General features: G+C 38.7%; 1 protein-coding gene and 1 long non-coding RNA gene across 2 annotated transcripts in view; one reads left to right on the plus strand and one right to left on the minus strand.

The window, feature by feature from the left end:
- Positions 1–1151, plus strand: part of ASB9 (ankyrin repeat and SOCS box containing 9) — a 36202-nt gene extending 35051 nt beyond the window's left edge. The window contains exon 7 of the mRNA XM_079123260.1: positions 946–1151. Coding sequence (XP_078979386.1) covers positions 946–1070 — 125 coding nt within the window. The 3' untranslated portion in view covers positions 1071–1151. The remainder of the gene's footprint in view (positions 1–945) is intronic.
- The window catches only part of LOC306650880, a 114964-nt gene that overhangs the window by 3150 nt on the left and 96507 nt on the right, over positions 1–15307 (minus strand). The window lies entirely within an intron of this gene.

A 15307-nucleotide genomic window follows, 5' to 3' on the forward strand; every position in this document is an offset into this window, starting at 1 on the left:
TACTGTTTTAGGGACTTTTGAGGGTGTAGAGTTTTCCTTTTCTAAAAAAAAAAAAAAAATAACCCAAAGAGAATTTACATTACAATTTGATGCAGGGAGTGGGAGTGGAGTGGAAAATCATTCCCTATCCTTTTACCCTATAACAGGGTTTTTCAGCGTTGGCATTATTGACAGTTTGGGCCAGTTGGGAGCTGTCCTGTGCACTTCAGGATATGTAGTAGCATCCCTAACTCTCTACCCATTAGATGCCAGTAACACTTTAGCCAAGCTGTGATAATAAAAAATGACTTCAGACATTGCCCAATGTCCCCTGGGAAGCAAAGTACTTCTTCCCTTACCCCCACTGTCTCTTGTTGAAAGCCACCGTCCTAAAATGTAAACTCTTGAATGTTCCCCAGGCAAGGTTTATGCTAATGCACTTTTTACCTGAGTTGAAGCTTTGTGATAGCTCTGAATACAGAATATGAAAGCAAATGTAACTTAATAAGGTAGCATACACTTATGATTCACTGATAGCTCATTTTATTTGAGTATCTTATAAATTGCTAAAATTATAAAAAAGACATGCTTGCCCCTAGAAATATTACCTTACTTTAAAGGTAAAAGACAACATTCCTATTAAATGTGATTTTTATTTTCATTATTAGAATTTTTGTGTAGTGTGTAATTCCCAAATGAGTTTTCTTAAGCTTTTGTTAGTAAGGCTAAGCTTTAAATTTCTTGTGCTCTGTTCTAAATTAAAACCCAATGAGCTTATTTCAGTTAGATAGCAGAAAAGAGAGAACATGACCTAAAAATGCCCTCCACAAAAAAACCAGAAAAGTCTTAAACAGTACCATATTATTTACTTATAACAATATTGTATTTTATATGCTTAAAAGAAGGAAAGGAAAAGCAGTCTTAGATCAATGAAATCATGTGACTTGTCTCATGATCTTTCCCCAGGGCCCCCTTCTTTGATGCAGTTATGCCGCCTGAGAATCCGGAAGTGCTTTGGAATCCAGCAGCATCATAAGATAAGCGGACTTGTTCTCCCAGAGGATCTGAAACGCTTTCTTCTACACCTTTAATTTTGTCACGGGAACGGATTCAAAAACAACAGGATAACATTGAATGTTATGGCTACTGAAATTTAAAATAAAATTAGGTTTATAGAGTTTGGCTAGTTTGTTTTATTTTTAATAGAAACACATTAGGTACTTTATATTCTTGGTTGGAAGGCATGAAGATGCCCCTGCTTCCCCCTTGAAAGAATGTCTGAAATAATGGCTACTGTTTTAAACATCTACTACATGCCAAGTGCAAAGGAAGGAACATTTAATACATCGTTTAGTTTAGCCTTCACGGAAAACCTACCAGGTGGGCACTATTCACTACTTTTCCAAGGTAATACACCAAAACTCAGGGAGATCAAGTAGAGAGGAGCCAGATTAAAATATAGATTTTCTGCTAAGAACCTGGGGAATTTTGACTGAGGCAGAATTTTCCGACATTACTCTCTTGGCTCCACCTCTCTATGATAGGAGAAGATAAAACATTTCTTTGTTTACCTATTTTTTTATTGTTTTCGTTATTATGACAAAACTACTACACCCTAGTAGAGTGTAGGGGCAAATTCTTTTTCTCAACCAAACTGTCATATACGTGTTGAGTATGTTCTAGACTTGTGCTGTCTAGTGTAGTATCTACTAGTCTAGTGGTTCTCAACCGTGGTGATTTTTGCTCTCCATCCAGAGGACATTTGGTAGTCTGGAGACACTTGTGGTTGTTCCAATTGAGAGATTATGCTACAGGCATAGAGTATGTAGAGGCCAGGGATGCTGCTAACATCCTACAATACAGGAGACAGCACCTCATATACCACAAAAAATTATCCAGTTCAAAATGTAAATAGTGCTCAGGTTGAGAAACCCTGTACTACCTAAATGTGACTAATCAAAAAATTTAAGTTATTTAAATTTATGTAATATTAAGCTGGGTGCAGTGGTGCACGCCTGTAATAATAGCCTCAGCAAAAGTGAGGCACTAAGCAACTCAATGAAACCCTGTCCCCAAAATACAAAATAGGGCTGGGGATGTGGCTCAGTGGTCAAGCGCCCCTGAGTTCAGTCCCTGGTTTAAAAAAAAAAAGTTTAGGTAAAATTAAAAAGCCTGTTCCTGAATGTTATTAGCCGTATTTTAATATCCACACTTGGCTAGTGACTACTATATTAAACTGCATAGATAGATATAGATCAGTGCAGAAATCTCTCCTGGACAGTGCTCTTTAGATGTTCAATGAATGGATTTTAACTGCTTTACAGTTTCAGATTTACGGGAAACTTGTGATGTAGTTTAGCACTGATGATTGTAGTTTCAGTTCTGTCTGAGAGATGAATTCATCAATAGAGAGAAAGAAAATACCGTAACTACTGAAGGCAAGTCTGTACTTGTAAGATGACATATGGCCTAGGTGATCTTTAAAGACATTTCCAATATGTTTTTTTTCTGTGATTCTAAATTTAATTTGCAATGTGAAAAAAAAAATCCTCCAGAATATTATCCTAAAATGCTCAACTAGTTCTCCCAGAAGGTGGCGCTGTTGTCACATGATAACAAGCAAGAGAGTTGCTTCTCATAAATGATCCATCATAAAATGGTTTACAACAGAGGCTCTAGAAATTTCCATTCAAGAATGAAAACTTTGTGGCGATAGATTCTACTGACACCAGGTTTGCTTCTTTTCCAAAGTACCCAGTAATTAAAATGTGGCTACAGAACCTCACTTCCTCCCGTTTTTTTTCTTAATTTAATCATATATATATTTAGTGTTTGGAATTTAGACAGCTAATGAACATCAGTATCCTGCCACTTGATAATTAATTTCATTTCATTAATTTGTTGAATTCATTTATTTAGGAACTTTCTAGTGAGTGCCTGTGTCTTTGCCACATACTATTCTAGGTATACCAGGGTGACCAAGAATGCAGATATTTCACTTCCTGAATCTTACACTCTCCAGCCAAGAAATCTTTTGCCAGGGGATAAGGAGTTGTAGACATTTTGCTATAGTTCTTTTTAAAACATCAGTTTAAAAAAATACCCTGTTTTTTCATATAAAATGTACCAGAAAGACCCCTGGCTTATGTTAATCTTCCCTTAGTTAAATCCACTGAGTTTAATTCATGATTGTAACAGAATTATAGAATAGCATTTTTCTTCCTAACTATTCCAGGCAATTAACCAATTTGCAAATCCATATAATAGATGGTCATCCTCACAAATGGGAAAAATAACCATAACCACCTCTCTCATTGCAATTTAGGGAAATTTCAAGTTACCTCACTTAGCAATGCTCAGAAAGAAGATTCTATTTAAATAGCATACTTTTATGAGTCTAGATGTGGTTATATTTATAAGTAACATATACCTCTGAATGCTTTGTCATCCTAGTGTGGCAAGACCTCAAATTGTATTATCAAAGTTGGTTAAGTAACATTTAATAGGCCCTACGTTCATGGATGATGGATGTAAACTTAGCCTCATGAAACCATCTTTTAAAAATGGTGACCATTTTGTCTGGTTTTAGATTGCAAACTTATGTAGTTTGTAGACTAGCCTCATATTGCCATTATGTTACATTTTGCTTGGTTTTATTCAGTAGAAACACTGACTAGATGGTGCACATTGCTAGCACAATGTATGTTATGATAAAAGAAGAAAATGAGAGAAAGGGACCAGGGAAGGATGATGATTTTTTATTCTGGGTTTGTAAAGGGCTGATTGACATGGTCTGATACTCCATGTACCAGGCTGGAGTGATCAGTCATTAACTGGACACTAGGAGCTCCTAAACAAGGGATCAAGATGTGCTTAGCTATCTATTCCGGGGCACAGGGTTGGGCCTTCATAATATGATAAAAGCCCAGCATTAGGACTTCAGTGTAAGACCAGGTCAGCATCAAAAGCAACTAAATAACAGCTGCCATTTTAGAGGGCTTGCTAAAAGCTGGGCATGATGCATTAGTGAATTGTAAGCATCCTTACAACTCCTATCCCCATTTCACAGATGAGGGTGAAGAGGGGTTAAGGGACTTGCAAAGAGGCACACAATTAGTAGATGGTAAAGCCAGAGTTTAATGCAGAAGCCAGAGCTCTTAACCATTACAAACTCTGTCTTCTGTATTTTTTTTTTTTTTTCAGTCAGTCCCAAAGCTCAGGCCTCTGGGTCCTAAAAGCTCCCTGCCTGATTTCCTAAGTAGTTCTTGAAAAGTTGAGCCAGATGCAAGTTTGTAGGTCAAAGGTCCCAATGTGACACTGGGAGATTGTGCCAAGTTTAGGCCTAGATACCACACAGAACTTCCTCTAATCATATGGGCCTGCTGAGAGACCCCAAACTTGCTGCTTCTAAGGATGAGTCAGCCTTGTGCTGCCAGTGATTTTGGGCACAGAATGAACCTTCCCAGAAGATCAACTTGGCATGGCGAATGAACCTTTCTTTTTCTGAACTGAGAACCTTTTGGACGAACTTCGTCAGTGATACTGGGAAAATCTTTCCCTGTAATGTGGTAGGGCAGAGGAGAGGTTGCCTGGGCTTAGGACAGCACTGAATGTTCATGTACTTGTGTATGTTTTTGGTTTTTTCTCTCTCTTTCTTTGTCTTTCTTTCCTGCCATACTAGTTTTCTATTTCTGAGTAACAAATGATCACACATTTAGTGACTTAACACAAATTAATCATATCTTAGTTTCTGTAGGTCAGAATTTTAGGCATAGGCTGGCTGGATTCTCCATTCATGGTCTCACAGGACTGACATCAAGGTGTTGGTCAGCGCAAGGATTTTTATCTGGGGCTCACAGAACTTTTTCCAAGCTCTCTTGTTGGTGGCAGAAATCAGTTCCTTATGGTCGTTGAACTGAGGCCCCAGTCTTATTGCTAGCTGTCAGCCAGGGGCTGCTCTCAGCATCTGGAGACCACCCAATTCATCACTACGTGACCACTTCCATAGGAAGTTCATAGCATGAATGTTTAATTTCTTCCAGGCTAAATGGAATGCATCTTCTTGACTTCCTATTCTGTGACCATGTGGAAAAAAAAAAAAAAAAACTCTCTACTTCAAAACTTCATGCTTGATTGGGTCAGGCCTAGTGGATAATATCCTGACCTTAATGTCAACTGACTTGGGACCTTTATTACATTTACAAAATTTCTTCAAAGGAGAACCTATGTTAATGTTTGAATACCTGGCAGAAGAAGTATATACACCAGAGCCATAGAATCTTGGGGGCATCTTAGAATTCTTCCTACCATACTTTTTGATGGCTAATAGCCATCGATTTTTGTGTTCATCTGAAGTTCAACATGTAATTACATAATAATGATTTTTTTGTTATTTCATCAAACATGTATATGGTGCTTCATCTATGACTCCATGGTATTGGCGTGACTCTTACGAATTTCACACACATCAACCCATATAATACTCATGATACTCTATGATATAAGTACTGTTATATCCATTCCACACCTAAAGAAACCAAGGCACCGAGAAGTCAAGTAATTTCTCTAAGTTCATACAACTTCTGTCAAGGGACCACATGTTTCCTTTAATCACATCAAACCTACTTCATCAGAGTTGGTGCTGAAGAATGAAGGCCCACATGAGGCCAGGAAGTGGGACATCTCAGCCTTGACTCCATTCCTTTTTGGGCCTTTTTTTTTTTTTTTTTTTGCCAGTTTAAGGCCACTGGCATGCCTGCCTAGGGGGTCAGATGTGGTAGTAGAGTGCCATTCTCTCTTATGTTGTCCTTCATGACTCTTTTGTACATCTTAGTAGGTCAGTTACAACTAGGCAGATATTTTACAAGAGGATTCTCCATAGTTTATAGAAACCAGAGCAGAAACTGAGTAACATGCTCACAAAATGCAGCTAAGTTTGCTACAGGTCACCTCCTGGCCTAGATCTTGACCATCTTTCTTGGGACAGAAGACATCAGTTCCTTGCCTTTCCTGACATCTCTTCAGCACTTATCTCCACACCTGGGAGAGTAAAACTCAGAGAAGGACAGGGCCTCCTTTCTGCTCAAAGTCCAGCTTCCATATCCTGGTTTTCTTTCAGATTCTTTGGTGATGTCACTGGGAGCGACCAGTTCCTACTAAGTTTGGCATGGACTTACCCTATGATCAAAGGAGGCCAGTCTTATCAGATGGTCTCCAAACTGCCTTCAAATGCCAGAGGCACATACCTTCAGAGGCAGGATAAGGGGCCTTCTGTGAGATGCAATCTGGAGGCTTATTCTGGTGAGCAAAGAACAGGCACACTGAGGGCTTCCTATATTTTCTTCCTGTCCTGCCCTTCAAGGTGTTTGTACTTGGACTGAAGAAGGCAATTTCAGATTTAGCTGCTGTCTTGGCTTATCTTGAGAGACATGGCAAAAATCCTTGTCACGGTCCTCTCAGCACAGAAAAGAGTTCAACCATTGTTCTGTAGTCTCCACAATGTGATAGAGGACAAGAACATTCTACTGCCTAATACACCCTCCAAGACCTTTAGACTCCTTCAAGTGTATAAATTCTCACTGATTTGACAAGATTGATTTTCTACCCTTTACTTTGCAAAATCCATTGTGAGACCGAAGCAAGTAAAATTGATTTCCGCTCACTTTCCTCCCCACCCAAGGCCTCTTTGCTCACTCTTGGTGATATGAGATTTTCTAACTTTCTATGCCCTTTTTGAAAAGCTTAGGGTGTTTTTTCTTTTTTCTTCCGTTTTTTTTTTTTTTTTTTTTTTGAGTACATGAAATCAGATGGTTCCACAGGCTTGTGCAGGAATTTTAATGTGATATCCTAGGTGTTTGAGCTTCATAAGTTCAAGAAGACACCTCTGTTGTATCATAGTTGGAAGCCTAAGTATTTGCATTGCAAATATTTGGTTATGACCAGGAAGACTGAGGATAATATCATCCTGCTTTTCATTGAATTCACATTTTGTACATTTCACTTAAAGTAGAATGCATCAAAAAGCCACCAGCAAAAATTTATTCCTCTGAGTTGCATTGTTCAGAATCAGATGTAGTGGGTCTATGTCTTACTTTTCAACATAGGATGTAAAGAATGCCTTATTTCTTTTAGTTTTCTGAAATGAATTTACTTGGTCCTGAACCATCAGTAACCTGGTTGGAGATTCAACTTCAATCAAAATACAGACCCCATTGAAGGGTAAAGCAGAGGATCTCAAGGGCCTTATGTTGCCCAGGATAATCAAGAAAGGACCTCTGGTCACTGGTGATGTTTGTTGTTAAGGCTTATGAGGTTCCTTGGAGGCAGAAGTTTCTGAGGCAGCCATGCAACCTAATGCTCAGGCTGAGAATGGGACTTGGCCTTCCTAGAGAGATCCCTGTAACCATTCCCTCTCAATCCTATGCCACCTCTTCATTGTGTGGGAAGGAGATATGAGTATCTGCTTCTGGAGCCCACCTCAAAGCCCCAGTTCCTTTTCAGTCTTGGGGAATTTGTGTCTTCCCATGTTAGCGCTCTCTGTCTTTCAGCTCTGGAAAAATCTAGCACAATCCCCTCAGTGATTTGCAGAAATGCAAACAAGAAACTGGGTATTCCATGCAGAAAGTGCCTGTCTTTAGAGAACCTTCAACTCCACAGTACAAATGTTTCTAAGCCCAGGGAAGTACAAACTTAGTTTCTATTTCCCAGTTAAACAGAAACAGTGAGTATGGGGAAGTGACTTTGGGGGTTAAAAGGACAGAAAAGATGTAAACTGGTTGTCTCTAAGAAAGGAAAAATTAACTTTTCTAGAAACATGTGGTAGGACTGTTAGGTATGCTCAACACCCACATGAGATCTGTGGTCATGGTTGTGTTTTTCCTCCAGTCACACTCAATGCTCAAGTGCAGTGGTGGAATAGGTGAAGAACTGGGAAAGTGAGGTAGTGAAATTAATGGGAGTGCACAAGGGTATGATTGCTGTCCGAACTGGTCAAGGAAGGACAGGAGGACTGGGGAAGGCAAGGCTGATGGACAAGGAAAAAGTACTGGGACCAATACATTGGAAGTCCCAATGGCCTCAGGGAGTCAAGAAAGCACTGGTGTCTGGAGAACTAGAGTAAGCTAATTAGAGGAGGAGCATTTATGGTTAGTGAGAACATTGAAGGCAAGATTTTAGAGTTAGTTTGGTTATTGCAGATGACAGCCTACAGGGGAAAGTGAGAACTGAGTAGAGGAAAAGGTGATTGGAGGTGAAGACTTCAAGGGACAGAGAAACTAGGATGCAGAGTGAAGTCTCTTCTCCATGAGTAGAAAAGTTGCCAAGAACAATGACAAGTATAAAAGATTAAGAGGCAAATGGAGAGTTAGGTCTAAAAATCAGACATTTCTTGATGATCACAACAAAATGGAGTGATGGATTGTAGCCTCTGCTGGTATATATTTAAAAGAAGTTAGGTGTTTGAGGGAGGAGGAAAAGAAATGATCAAAAACGGGTTGGCAAACAATGGTTAGCAGATCAACTCCAATTTGTTGTCTGTTTTGTGAATAAAATTTTACCAGTATACAGCTACACCCATCATGTACATATTGTCTATGGTTGCTTTGGCACTACAGCAGAGTTGAATAACTGTAACAGAGATAACATGGCCTGAAGAAACTAACTTATTTATTATCAGGTCCTTCACAGAAAAAAGATTTCTGACCTCTGATCCTGAATTAGCAATGAAGAGCAAAAATATTAACCTCACAGTGAGAAGTAAGCACAATTAATATTATGATGATTTTTCTTGACACGCAAATGTCAGATCCTCTGTGCCTTTCAGTCTGGGTCTGTTCTAGGTCACCAGATCAACCATTTTCATGCAATTGATTTTTTTCCACAGTGAATCAACTTATTGGATGACAGAATGGCTGACTGCTTTAGTTTTGTACATGGATGGATATATTTTTCCTTTTAAGTCCAAGCCAGCTTAGATAATCAATTTATAAAGGTAAATTTCATAATGTGCAAATCCCAATCATTATTCATTAAAAAAACTAACTTCAGGCTATGGCACTCTTTGGCTTGTTAGAGTACTGAGTAAAAATGCTAGTGGATTTGTCTTTCACCTCCGTTTTCCTCTTCTACCTTATCTTGTTCCCTGTTGGTAGTCCTGAGAATGGGAAATTTTCCATGTATACATGACTTTGCTCACTGTCTAATGAGACAAGCATGGACAGTATTCCCAGGGTAGTGAAACTATAGAACTGGCAGTGGTGACTCACATTCTTGTCATTATATCAAGTGATATAGTCACTCCAGAGAATGGACAACTGAGTTAAATTAATGATAGGACTACAGAGTAAGTATTCATGTATAGGTATCATTAAACTTCCTGAAACTATCTTCTTTATTTCTGCTTCTCCTGGAACTTGGAATCTATACAGATCCCTGTTCCATGAGATCTTTATCCTTTATTTATACTAGCTGGAGTAGAGTTCTTGGTCATAAGTGAATTCGCTGGCTTGTCTCTTCCAATATTTCAGATAGGATGTGTTCCCGAGGACAGTAGTCTTTTATTCCCTTTGTCATAAAAAGAAAATAATATTGAGGGAACAGCACAAATGCAAATCAACCTTGACTCTTTGGAGACCACTGAGGGCATGAACCCAACTGAAACAGTCAATAGGTAAACAGTCTGCAACAGATATACTTGTCTAGCCTTAATATGAAGGACTGATATTTGAATAGTAAGGGTCACTGGAGTGAATTGTCATCTAAAAAGTCTAGGGATTCCTTGAAGTTAAGAGTGAGAGTTTGGGGCACAAACAGTTTTCTTGGAAGATTTTATTAACTAGAAATATCATGTTGGCCATTTTACTCTCTGCATTTTCCAGAACAGACATTAACTGGGGTGTTTGCAGAAGTGTATTTTGAATGTGACTGTCTGTTGGAATTAACTGATGATGATGGATTTTTTAAAACAAATTCCTGCACAGCCCATAGATTCCAACAGTTAGTGATGGAAACAATTCCTGTTGTGTCCTTTGATTCATTAATAAGTTCTTTGGATCCCATTACTTCCTTTGTTGGTTTGTGTATTAGTCGGTTCTCTAGAGGAACAGAATCAACAGGAAGTATGATTATAAAAAGGGGATTTATTAGATTGGCTTATAGAACCAGAAGCTGGATAGTCCACAATGGCCATCTGCAGGTTGGAGAGCTGGAGGAACCAGTAGCTGCACAGTCCAAGAGGCTGAAGCCTCAGAACAAGAGGGATCAACAGTGCCGCCCTAGTCCAAGACAGAAGACTTCTGGAAACTCTCTGGAGAATCATAGGCAAAGTCCACTTTGGAGGAGTGAAGAAGGGAAAGTCTGATCTCGGCAACAATCAAGAACCCATTCAAGAAGAATGGAGCTTGCATCTGCTGCTGCTTTCTTGTTCTTCCAGCTTTTATTCCACACAAGCTACCATCCTATTGGATGGTGCTGCCTACACTTAGGGAGGGTCTCCACTTCAGTTCACTCTCCCACATGCCAGTCATTCCTAGACACACCCTGATTGATACACCCAGAAGCCTCTTAATCTTAGGCATATGTTAATCCAATAAAGCTGACAATTCAAATTAACCATTACAGTTTGGTTGAATGAAAATGCACTCTGATGTTTGGGGATTTAGCAGAAGAAAGGAAGAACCAAACATATAACAGTGCCAGTTATAGAGAAGATGCTACACCAGGGATTTAGAAAATGGACCAGCAGGATTCCTGATATCTCAGGTTCTAAGGTTTTAAATGTATTCTTTTTCCCTTGCCTGGCCAATGGTGACTCCTTTCCCCCTGATTAATGAATAAGCAGTTTTATGTCTTTAGTTCAATAATCTGTGGATTGAAGGCAGATGTTCTACAATCGATCACCACCAGTGGTGGTGATGCCAAATTGGTTGTTAAATGAAGCTGGCAGATCATTTTCCTTGGGCTGTGAATTTCTGTGTCTTGTATGATTTCCATTCGAGGTCAGTACTGAAGACAGCTACTTTAGGAGAGGGGAAACTTTAGTTTGACATGAAACTTCCAGCTGTATTATGTTAGAAGAAGTTATCAAAACAAATCACTTTTTCTGTAAGCTTTCATCTTAGGCTTGTCATAGTGGGCAGAGGTCCCTCTTTAAGTGGAAAGTCATAGAATAATGAGCTTCTCTGAACTACTTTCTTAGTCACAAAAAGAATGACTCAGAAATTAGTGAGGAGGCTTGTTTATCCCCCAGTGTGGAATAACAGGGCAATATTTGGCATATGGCTGCTCTCAATATAGTAGACCCACTTTAATAAAAACTAAAAAAATAATATTTAACCTGACTACATAATAACAACCCAATGACATTTTAGTTTGTCTACTTTGGCCTGGACAATAACCTTTGATGCTGGTAAAATATCTAACATCCAAAATTCCAGGAAATATAAAGATTTGATTTGTAGTGTTTGACAATTTCTGTGGTATAAATATGCCCACAATGGCCGATTTCAATCTATCAATATGATGTCATTGAATGCAGAATTTGGGAAAAATTTGCACAATCAGATTTTAGAAGCTAATATTTGCTGGCTCCAGATATGACTGTCTTCTAGGGATAGTTCGGCCATACGCAATGATGTTGGCTGTTGGGATGCAAGGGAGAATTTTGATGATGTGTTTTTCAACAGTGCCTCACCTTTATGGCTTAAACACAAGCTGAGGATGAGGCTATTTAATTTAATGAGTATTTGGTCACTCTAGATGAATTGTGTGTGACCACCTACTATTTCACTTTTTCATAGTGGCAGTACAGAATTGTGGAAAGAACTTTGTTTTGGGGTAGGGGTGTGGCATATTGGGGGAAAGACCTTGTTTCTATCTCAAGGTCTTCCAGTTATTAGCTGTAACTCCTCACTCTTGGGAAAATCGTATGCCACCTGACCCTTCTCTCTCGTCTCAACAACTTATGAATAACAGTCAGGTGCCAGCTTCTTCCTAACCAACTCAAAAGCAAACCTATAATGTTATATATTTTAATCTTCAACTTTTCTACTTTCCTTCTGGAAGCTTAAACAATAGGACAAAGAATGGAAGACAGGAACAAGGTGTCAGCAAACTCACCAAGCCTTGAGCAAATTGCATAGTCTCCTCTGAAAAGATTTCACTGCCTTGACAGTAAAAAATGTTTTTCCCCTATAATTCAAAAGAAATGAATATAATTTGCTCATTGAAATTACCAATCACTTTTGAGTTCACTAATCCTTTCTAACACAGTTCAGAGCAGATGTTCTCAAACTGTAAAATTACACACAGAAAATTTAAAAAATACTGATTCTCCAGACCCTATCTCAGACCTAATGATTTAGAATCCTAGTCATGGTGGGGAGTGGAGAGGAAGGGCATATATGTTTAACATTTTTGCAGTGCTACTAATTGAATCACGGCCTCACACATGGTAGGCAAGCAATCTACCACTGAGCTACACTGCTGGCCCCCAGACTCTGTATTCTTTCTTTCTTTCTTTCTTTCTTTCTTTCTTTCTTTCTTTCTTTCTTTCTTTCTTTCTTTCTTTCTTTCTTTCTTTCTTTCTTTCTTTCTTTCTTTCTTTCTTTCTTTCTTTCTTTCTTTCTTTCTTTATTGTAAACAAATGGAATACATGTTATTTCTCTGTACATGAAGTAAAGGCATACCATTTGTGTAATCATAAATTTACATAGGGTAATGTTGTTTGATTTGTTCTGTTATTTTTTCCCTTCCCCCCACCCCTCCCACCCCTCTTTTCCCACTATACAGTCCTTCCTTCCTCCATTCTTGCCACCCTCCTTAATCCTGACCCTAAACCTAACCCTAACCCTAACACTAACCCCTCCCAGCCCCCATTATGTGTCATCATCCACTTATCAGCGAGATCATTCGTCCTTTGGTCTTCTGAGATTGGCTTATCTCACTTAGCATGATATTCTCCAATTTCATCCATTTGCCTGCAAATGCCATAATTTTATCATTCTTCATGGCGGAGTAATATTCCATTCTATATATATGCCACAGTTTCTTTATCCATTCATCAACTGAAGGGCATCTAGGTTGGTTCCACAATCTGGCTATTGTGAATTGAGCAGCTATGAACATTGATGTGGCTGTATCTCTGTAGTAAGCTGATTTTAAGTCCTTTGGGTATAGGCCAAGGAGTGGGATAGCTGGGTCAAATGGTGGTTCCATTCCAAGCTTTCTGAGGAATCTCCACACTGCTTTCCAGAGTGGCTGCACTAATTTGCAACCCCACCAGCAATGTATGAGTGTACCTTTTTCCCCACATCCTCGCCAACACCTATTGTTGCTTGTGTTCTTGATAATCGCCATTCTAATTGGGGTGAGATGGAATCTTAGGGTGGTTTTGATTTGCATTTCTCTTATTACTAGAGATGTTGAACATTTTTTCATATACCTGTTGATTGCTTGTACATATTCTTCTGTGAAGTGTCTGTTTATTTCCTTAGCCCATTTGTTGATTGGATTATTTGTATTCTTGGTGTAGAGATATTTGAGTTCTTTATAGATTCTGGAAATTAGCGCTTTATCTGAAGTATGAGTGGCAAAGATTTTCTCCCACTCTGTAGGCTCTCTCTTCACATTACTGATAGTTTCCTTTGCTGAGAGAAAGCTCTTTAGTTTGAATCTATCCCAGTTGTTGATTCTTGCTTTTATTTCTTGTGCTATGGGAGTCCTGTTAAGGAAGTCTGATCCTAAGCTGACATGTTGAAGATTTGGACCTACTTTTCCTTCTATAAGATGCAGGGTCTCTGGTCTGATTTCGAGGTCCTTGATCCATTTTGAGTTGAGTTTTGTGCAGGGTGAGAGATAGGTGTTTAATTTCATTCCGTTGCATATGTATTTCCAGTTTTCCCAGCACCATTTGTTGAACAGGCTATCTTTTCTCCATTGCATATTTTTGGCCCCTTTGTCTAATATGAGAAAATTGTATTTATTTGGGTTTGTGTCCATGTCCTCTATTCTGTACCATTGATCTACCTGTCTATTTTGGTACCAATACCATACAATTTTTGTTACTATTGCTTTGTAGTAGAGTTGAAGATCTGGTACTGCGATACCCCCTGCTTTGCTCTTTCTGCTAAGGATTGCTTTAGCTATTCTGGGTTTCTTATTCTTCCAGATGAATTTCATGATTGCTTGCTCTATTTCTGTAAGGTACGTCATTGGGATTTTAATTGGAATTGCATTGAATCTGTATAGCACTTTTGATAGTATGGCCATTTTGACAATATTAATTCTGCCTCTCCAAGAACATGGGAGATCTTTCCATCTTCTAAGGTTTTCTTTAATTTCTTTCTTAGTGTTCTGTAGTTCTCATTGTACAGGTCTTTCACCTCTTTTGTGAGATTGATTCCCAAGTATTTTATTTTTTTCGATGCTATTGTGAATGGGGTAGTTTTCCTAACTTCTTTTTCTAAAGGTTCATCACTTATGTATAAAAATGCATTGGGTTTATGAGCATTGATCTTGTAACCTGCTACTTTACTGAATTCACTTACGAGTTCTAAGAGTTTTCTGGTGGGATTTCCGGGTTACTCTAAATATACAATCATGTCATCAGCGAACAGGGATAGTTTGAGTTCTTCTTTTCCAATTCGTATCCCTATAATTTCTTTGGTTTGTCTAATTGCTCTGGCTAGAGTTTCAAGGACAATGTTGAATAGAAGTGGTGAAAGAGGGCATCCCTGCCTTGTTCCAGTTTTTAGGGGGAATGCTTTCAGTTCTTCACCATTTAGAATGATATTGGCCATGGGCTTAGTGCAGATGGCCTTTACAATGTTAAGGAATGTTCCCACTATCCCCATTTTTTTCTAGTGTTTTGAGCATGAAGGGATGCTGTATTTTATCGAATGCTTTTTCTGCATCTATTGAAATAATCATGTGATTCTTAACTTTAAGTCTGTTGATATGGTGAATGACATTTATTGATTTCTGGATGTTGAACCAACCTTGCATCCCTGGGATGAAACCCACTTGATCGTGGTGCACTCTCTTTTTAATATATTTTTGGATGCGATTGGCTAAAATTTTGTTGAGAATTTTTGCATCGATGTTCATTAAGGATATTGGTCTGAAATTTTCTTCCCTCGATGTGTCTCTGTCTGGTTTGGGTATCAGGGTGATATTGGCTTCATAGAATGAGTTTGGGAGGGTTCCCTCCTCTTCTATTTTATGGAATATTTTGAGAGTATTGGAATGAGCTCTTCTTTAAAGGTTTTGTAGAACTCGGCTGAGAACCCATCTGGTCCCGGACTTTTCTTTGTTGGTAGGCTTTTGATGACCT

Source organism: Sciurus vulgaris, assembly GCF_902686455.1.
Source record: "Sciurus vulgaris genome assembly, chromosome: X".
Lineage (NCBI taxonomy): Eukaryota > Metazoa > Chordata > Mammalia > Rodentia > Sciuridae > Sciurus > Sciurus vulgaris.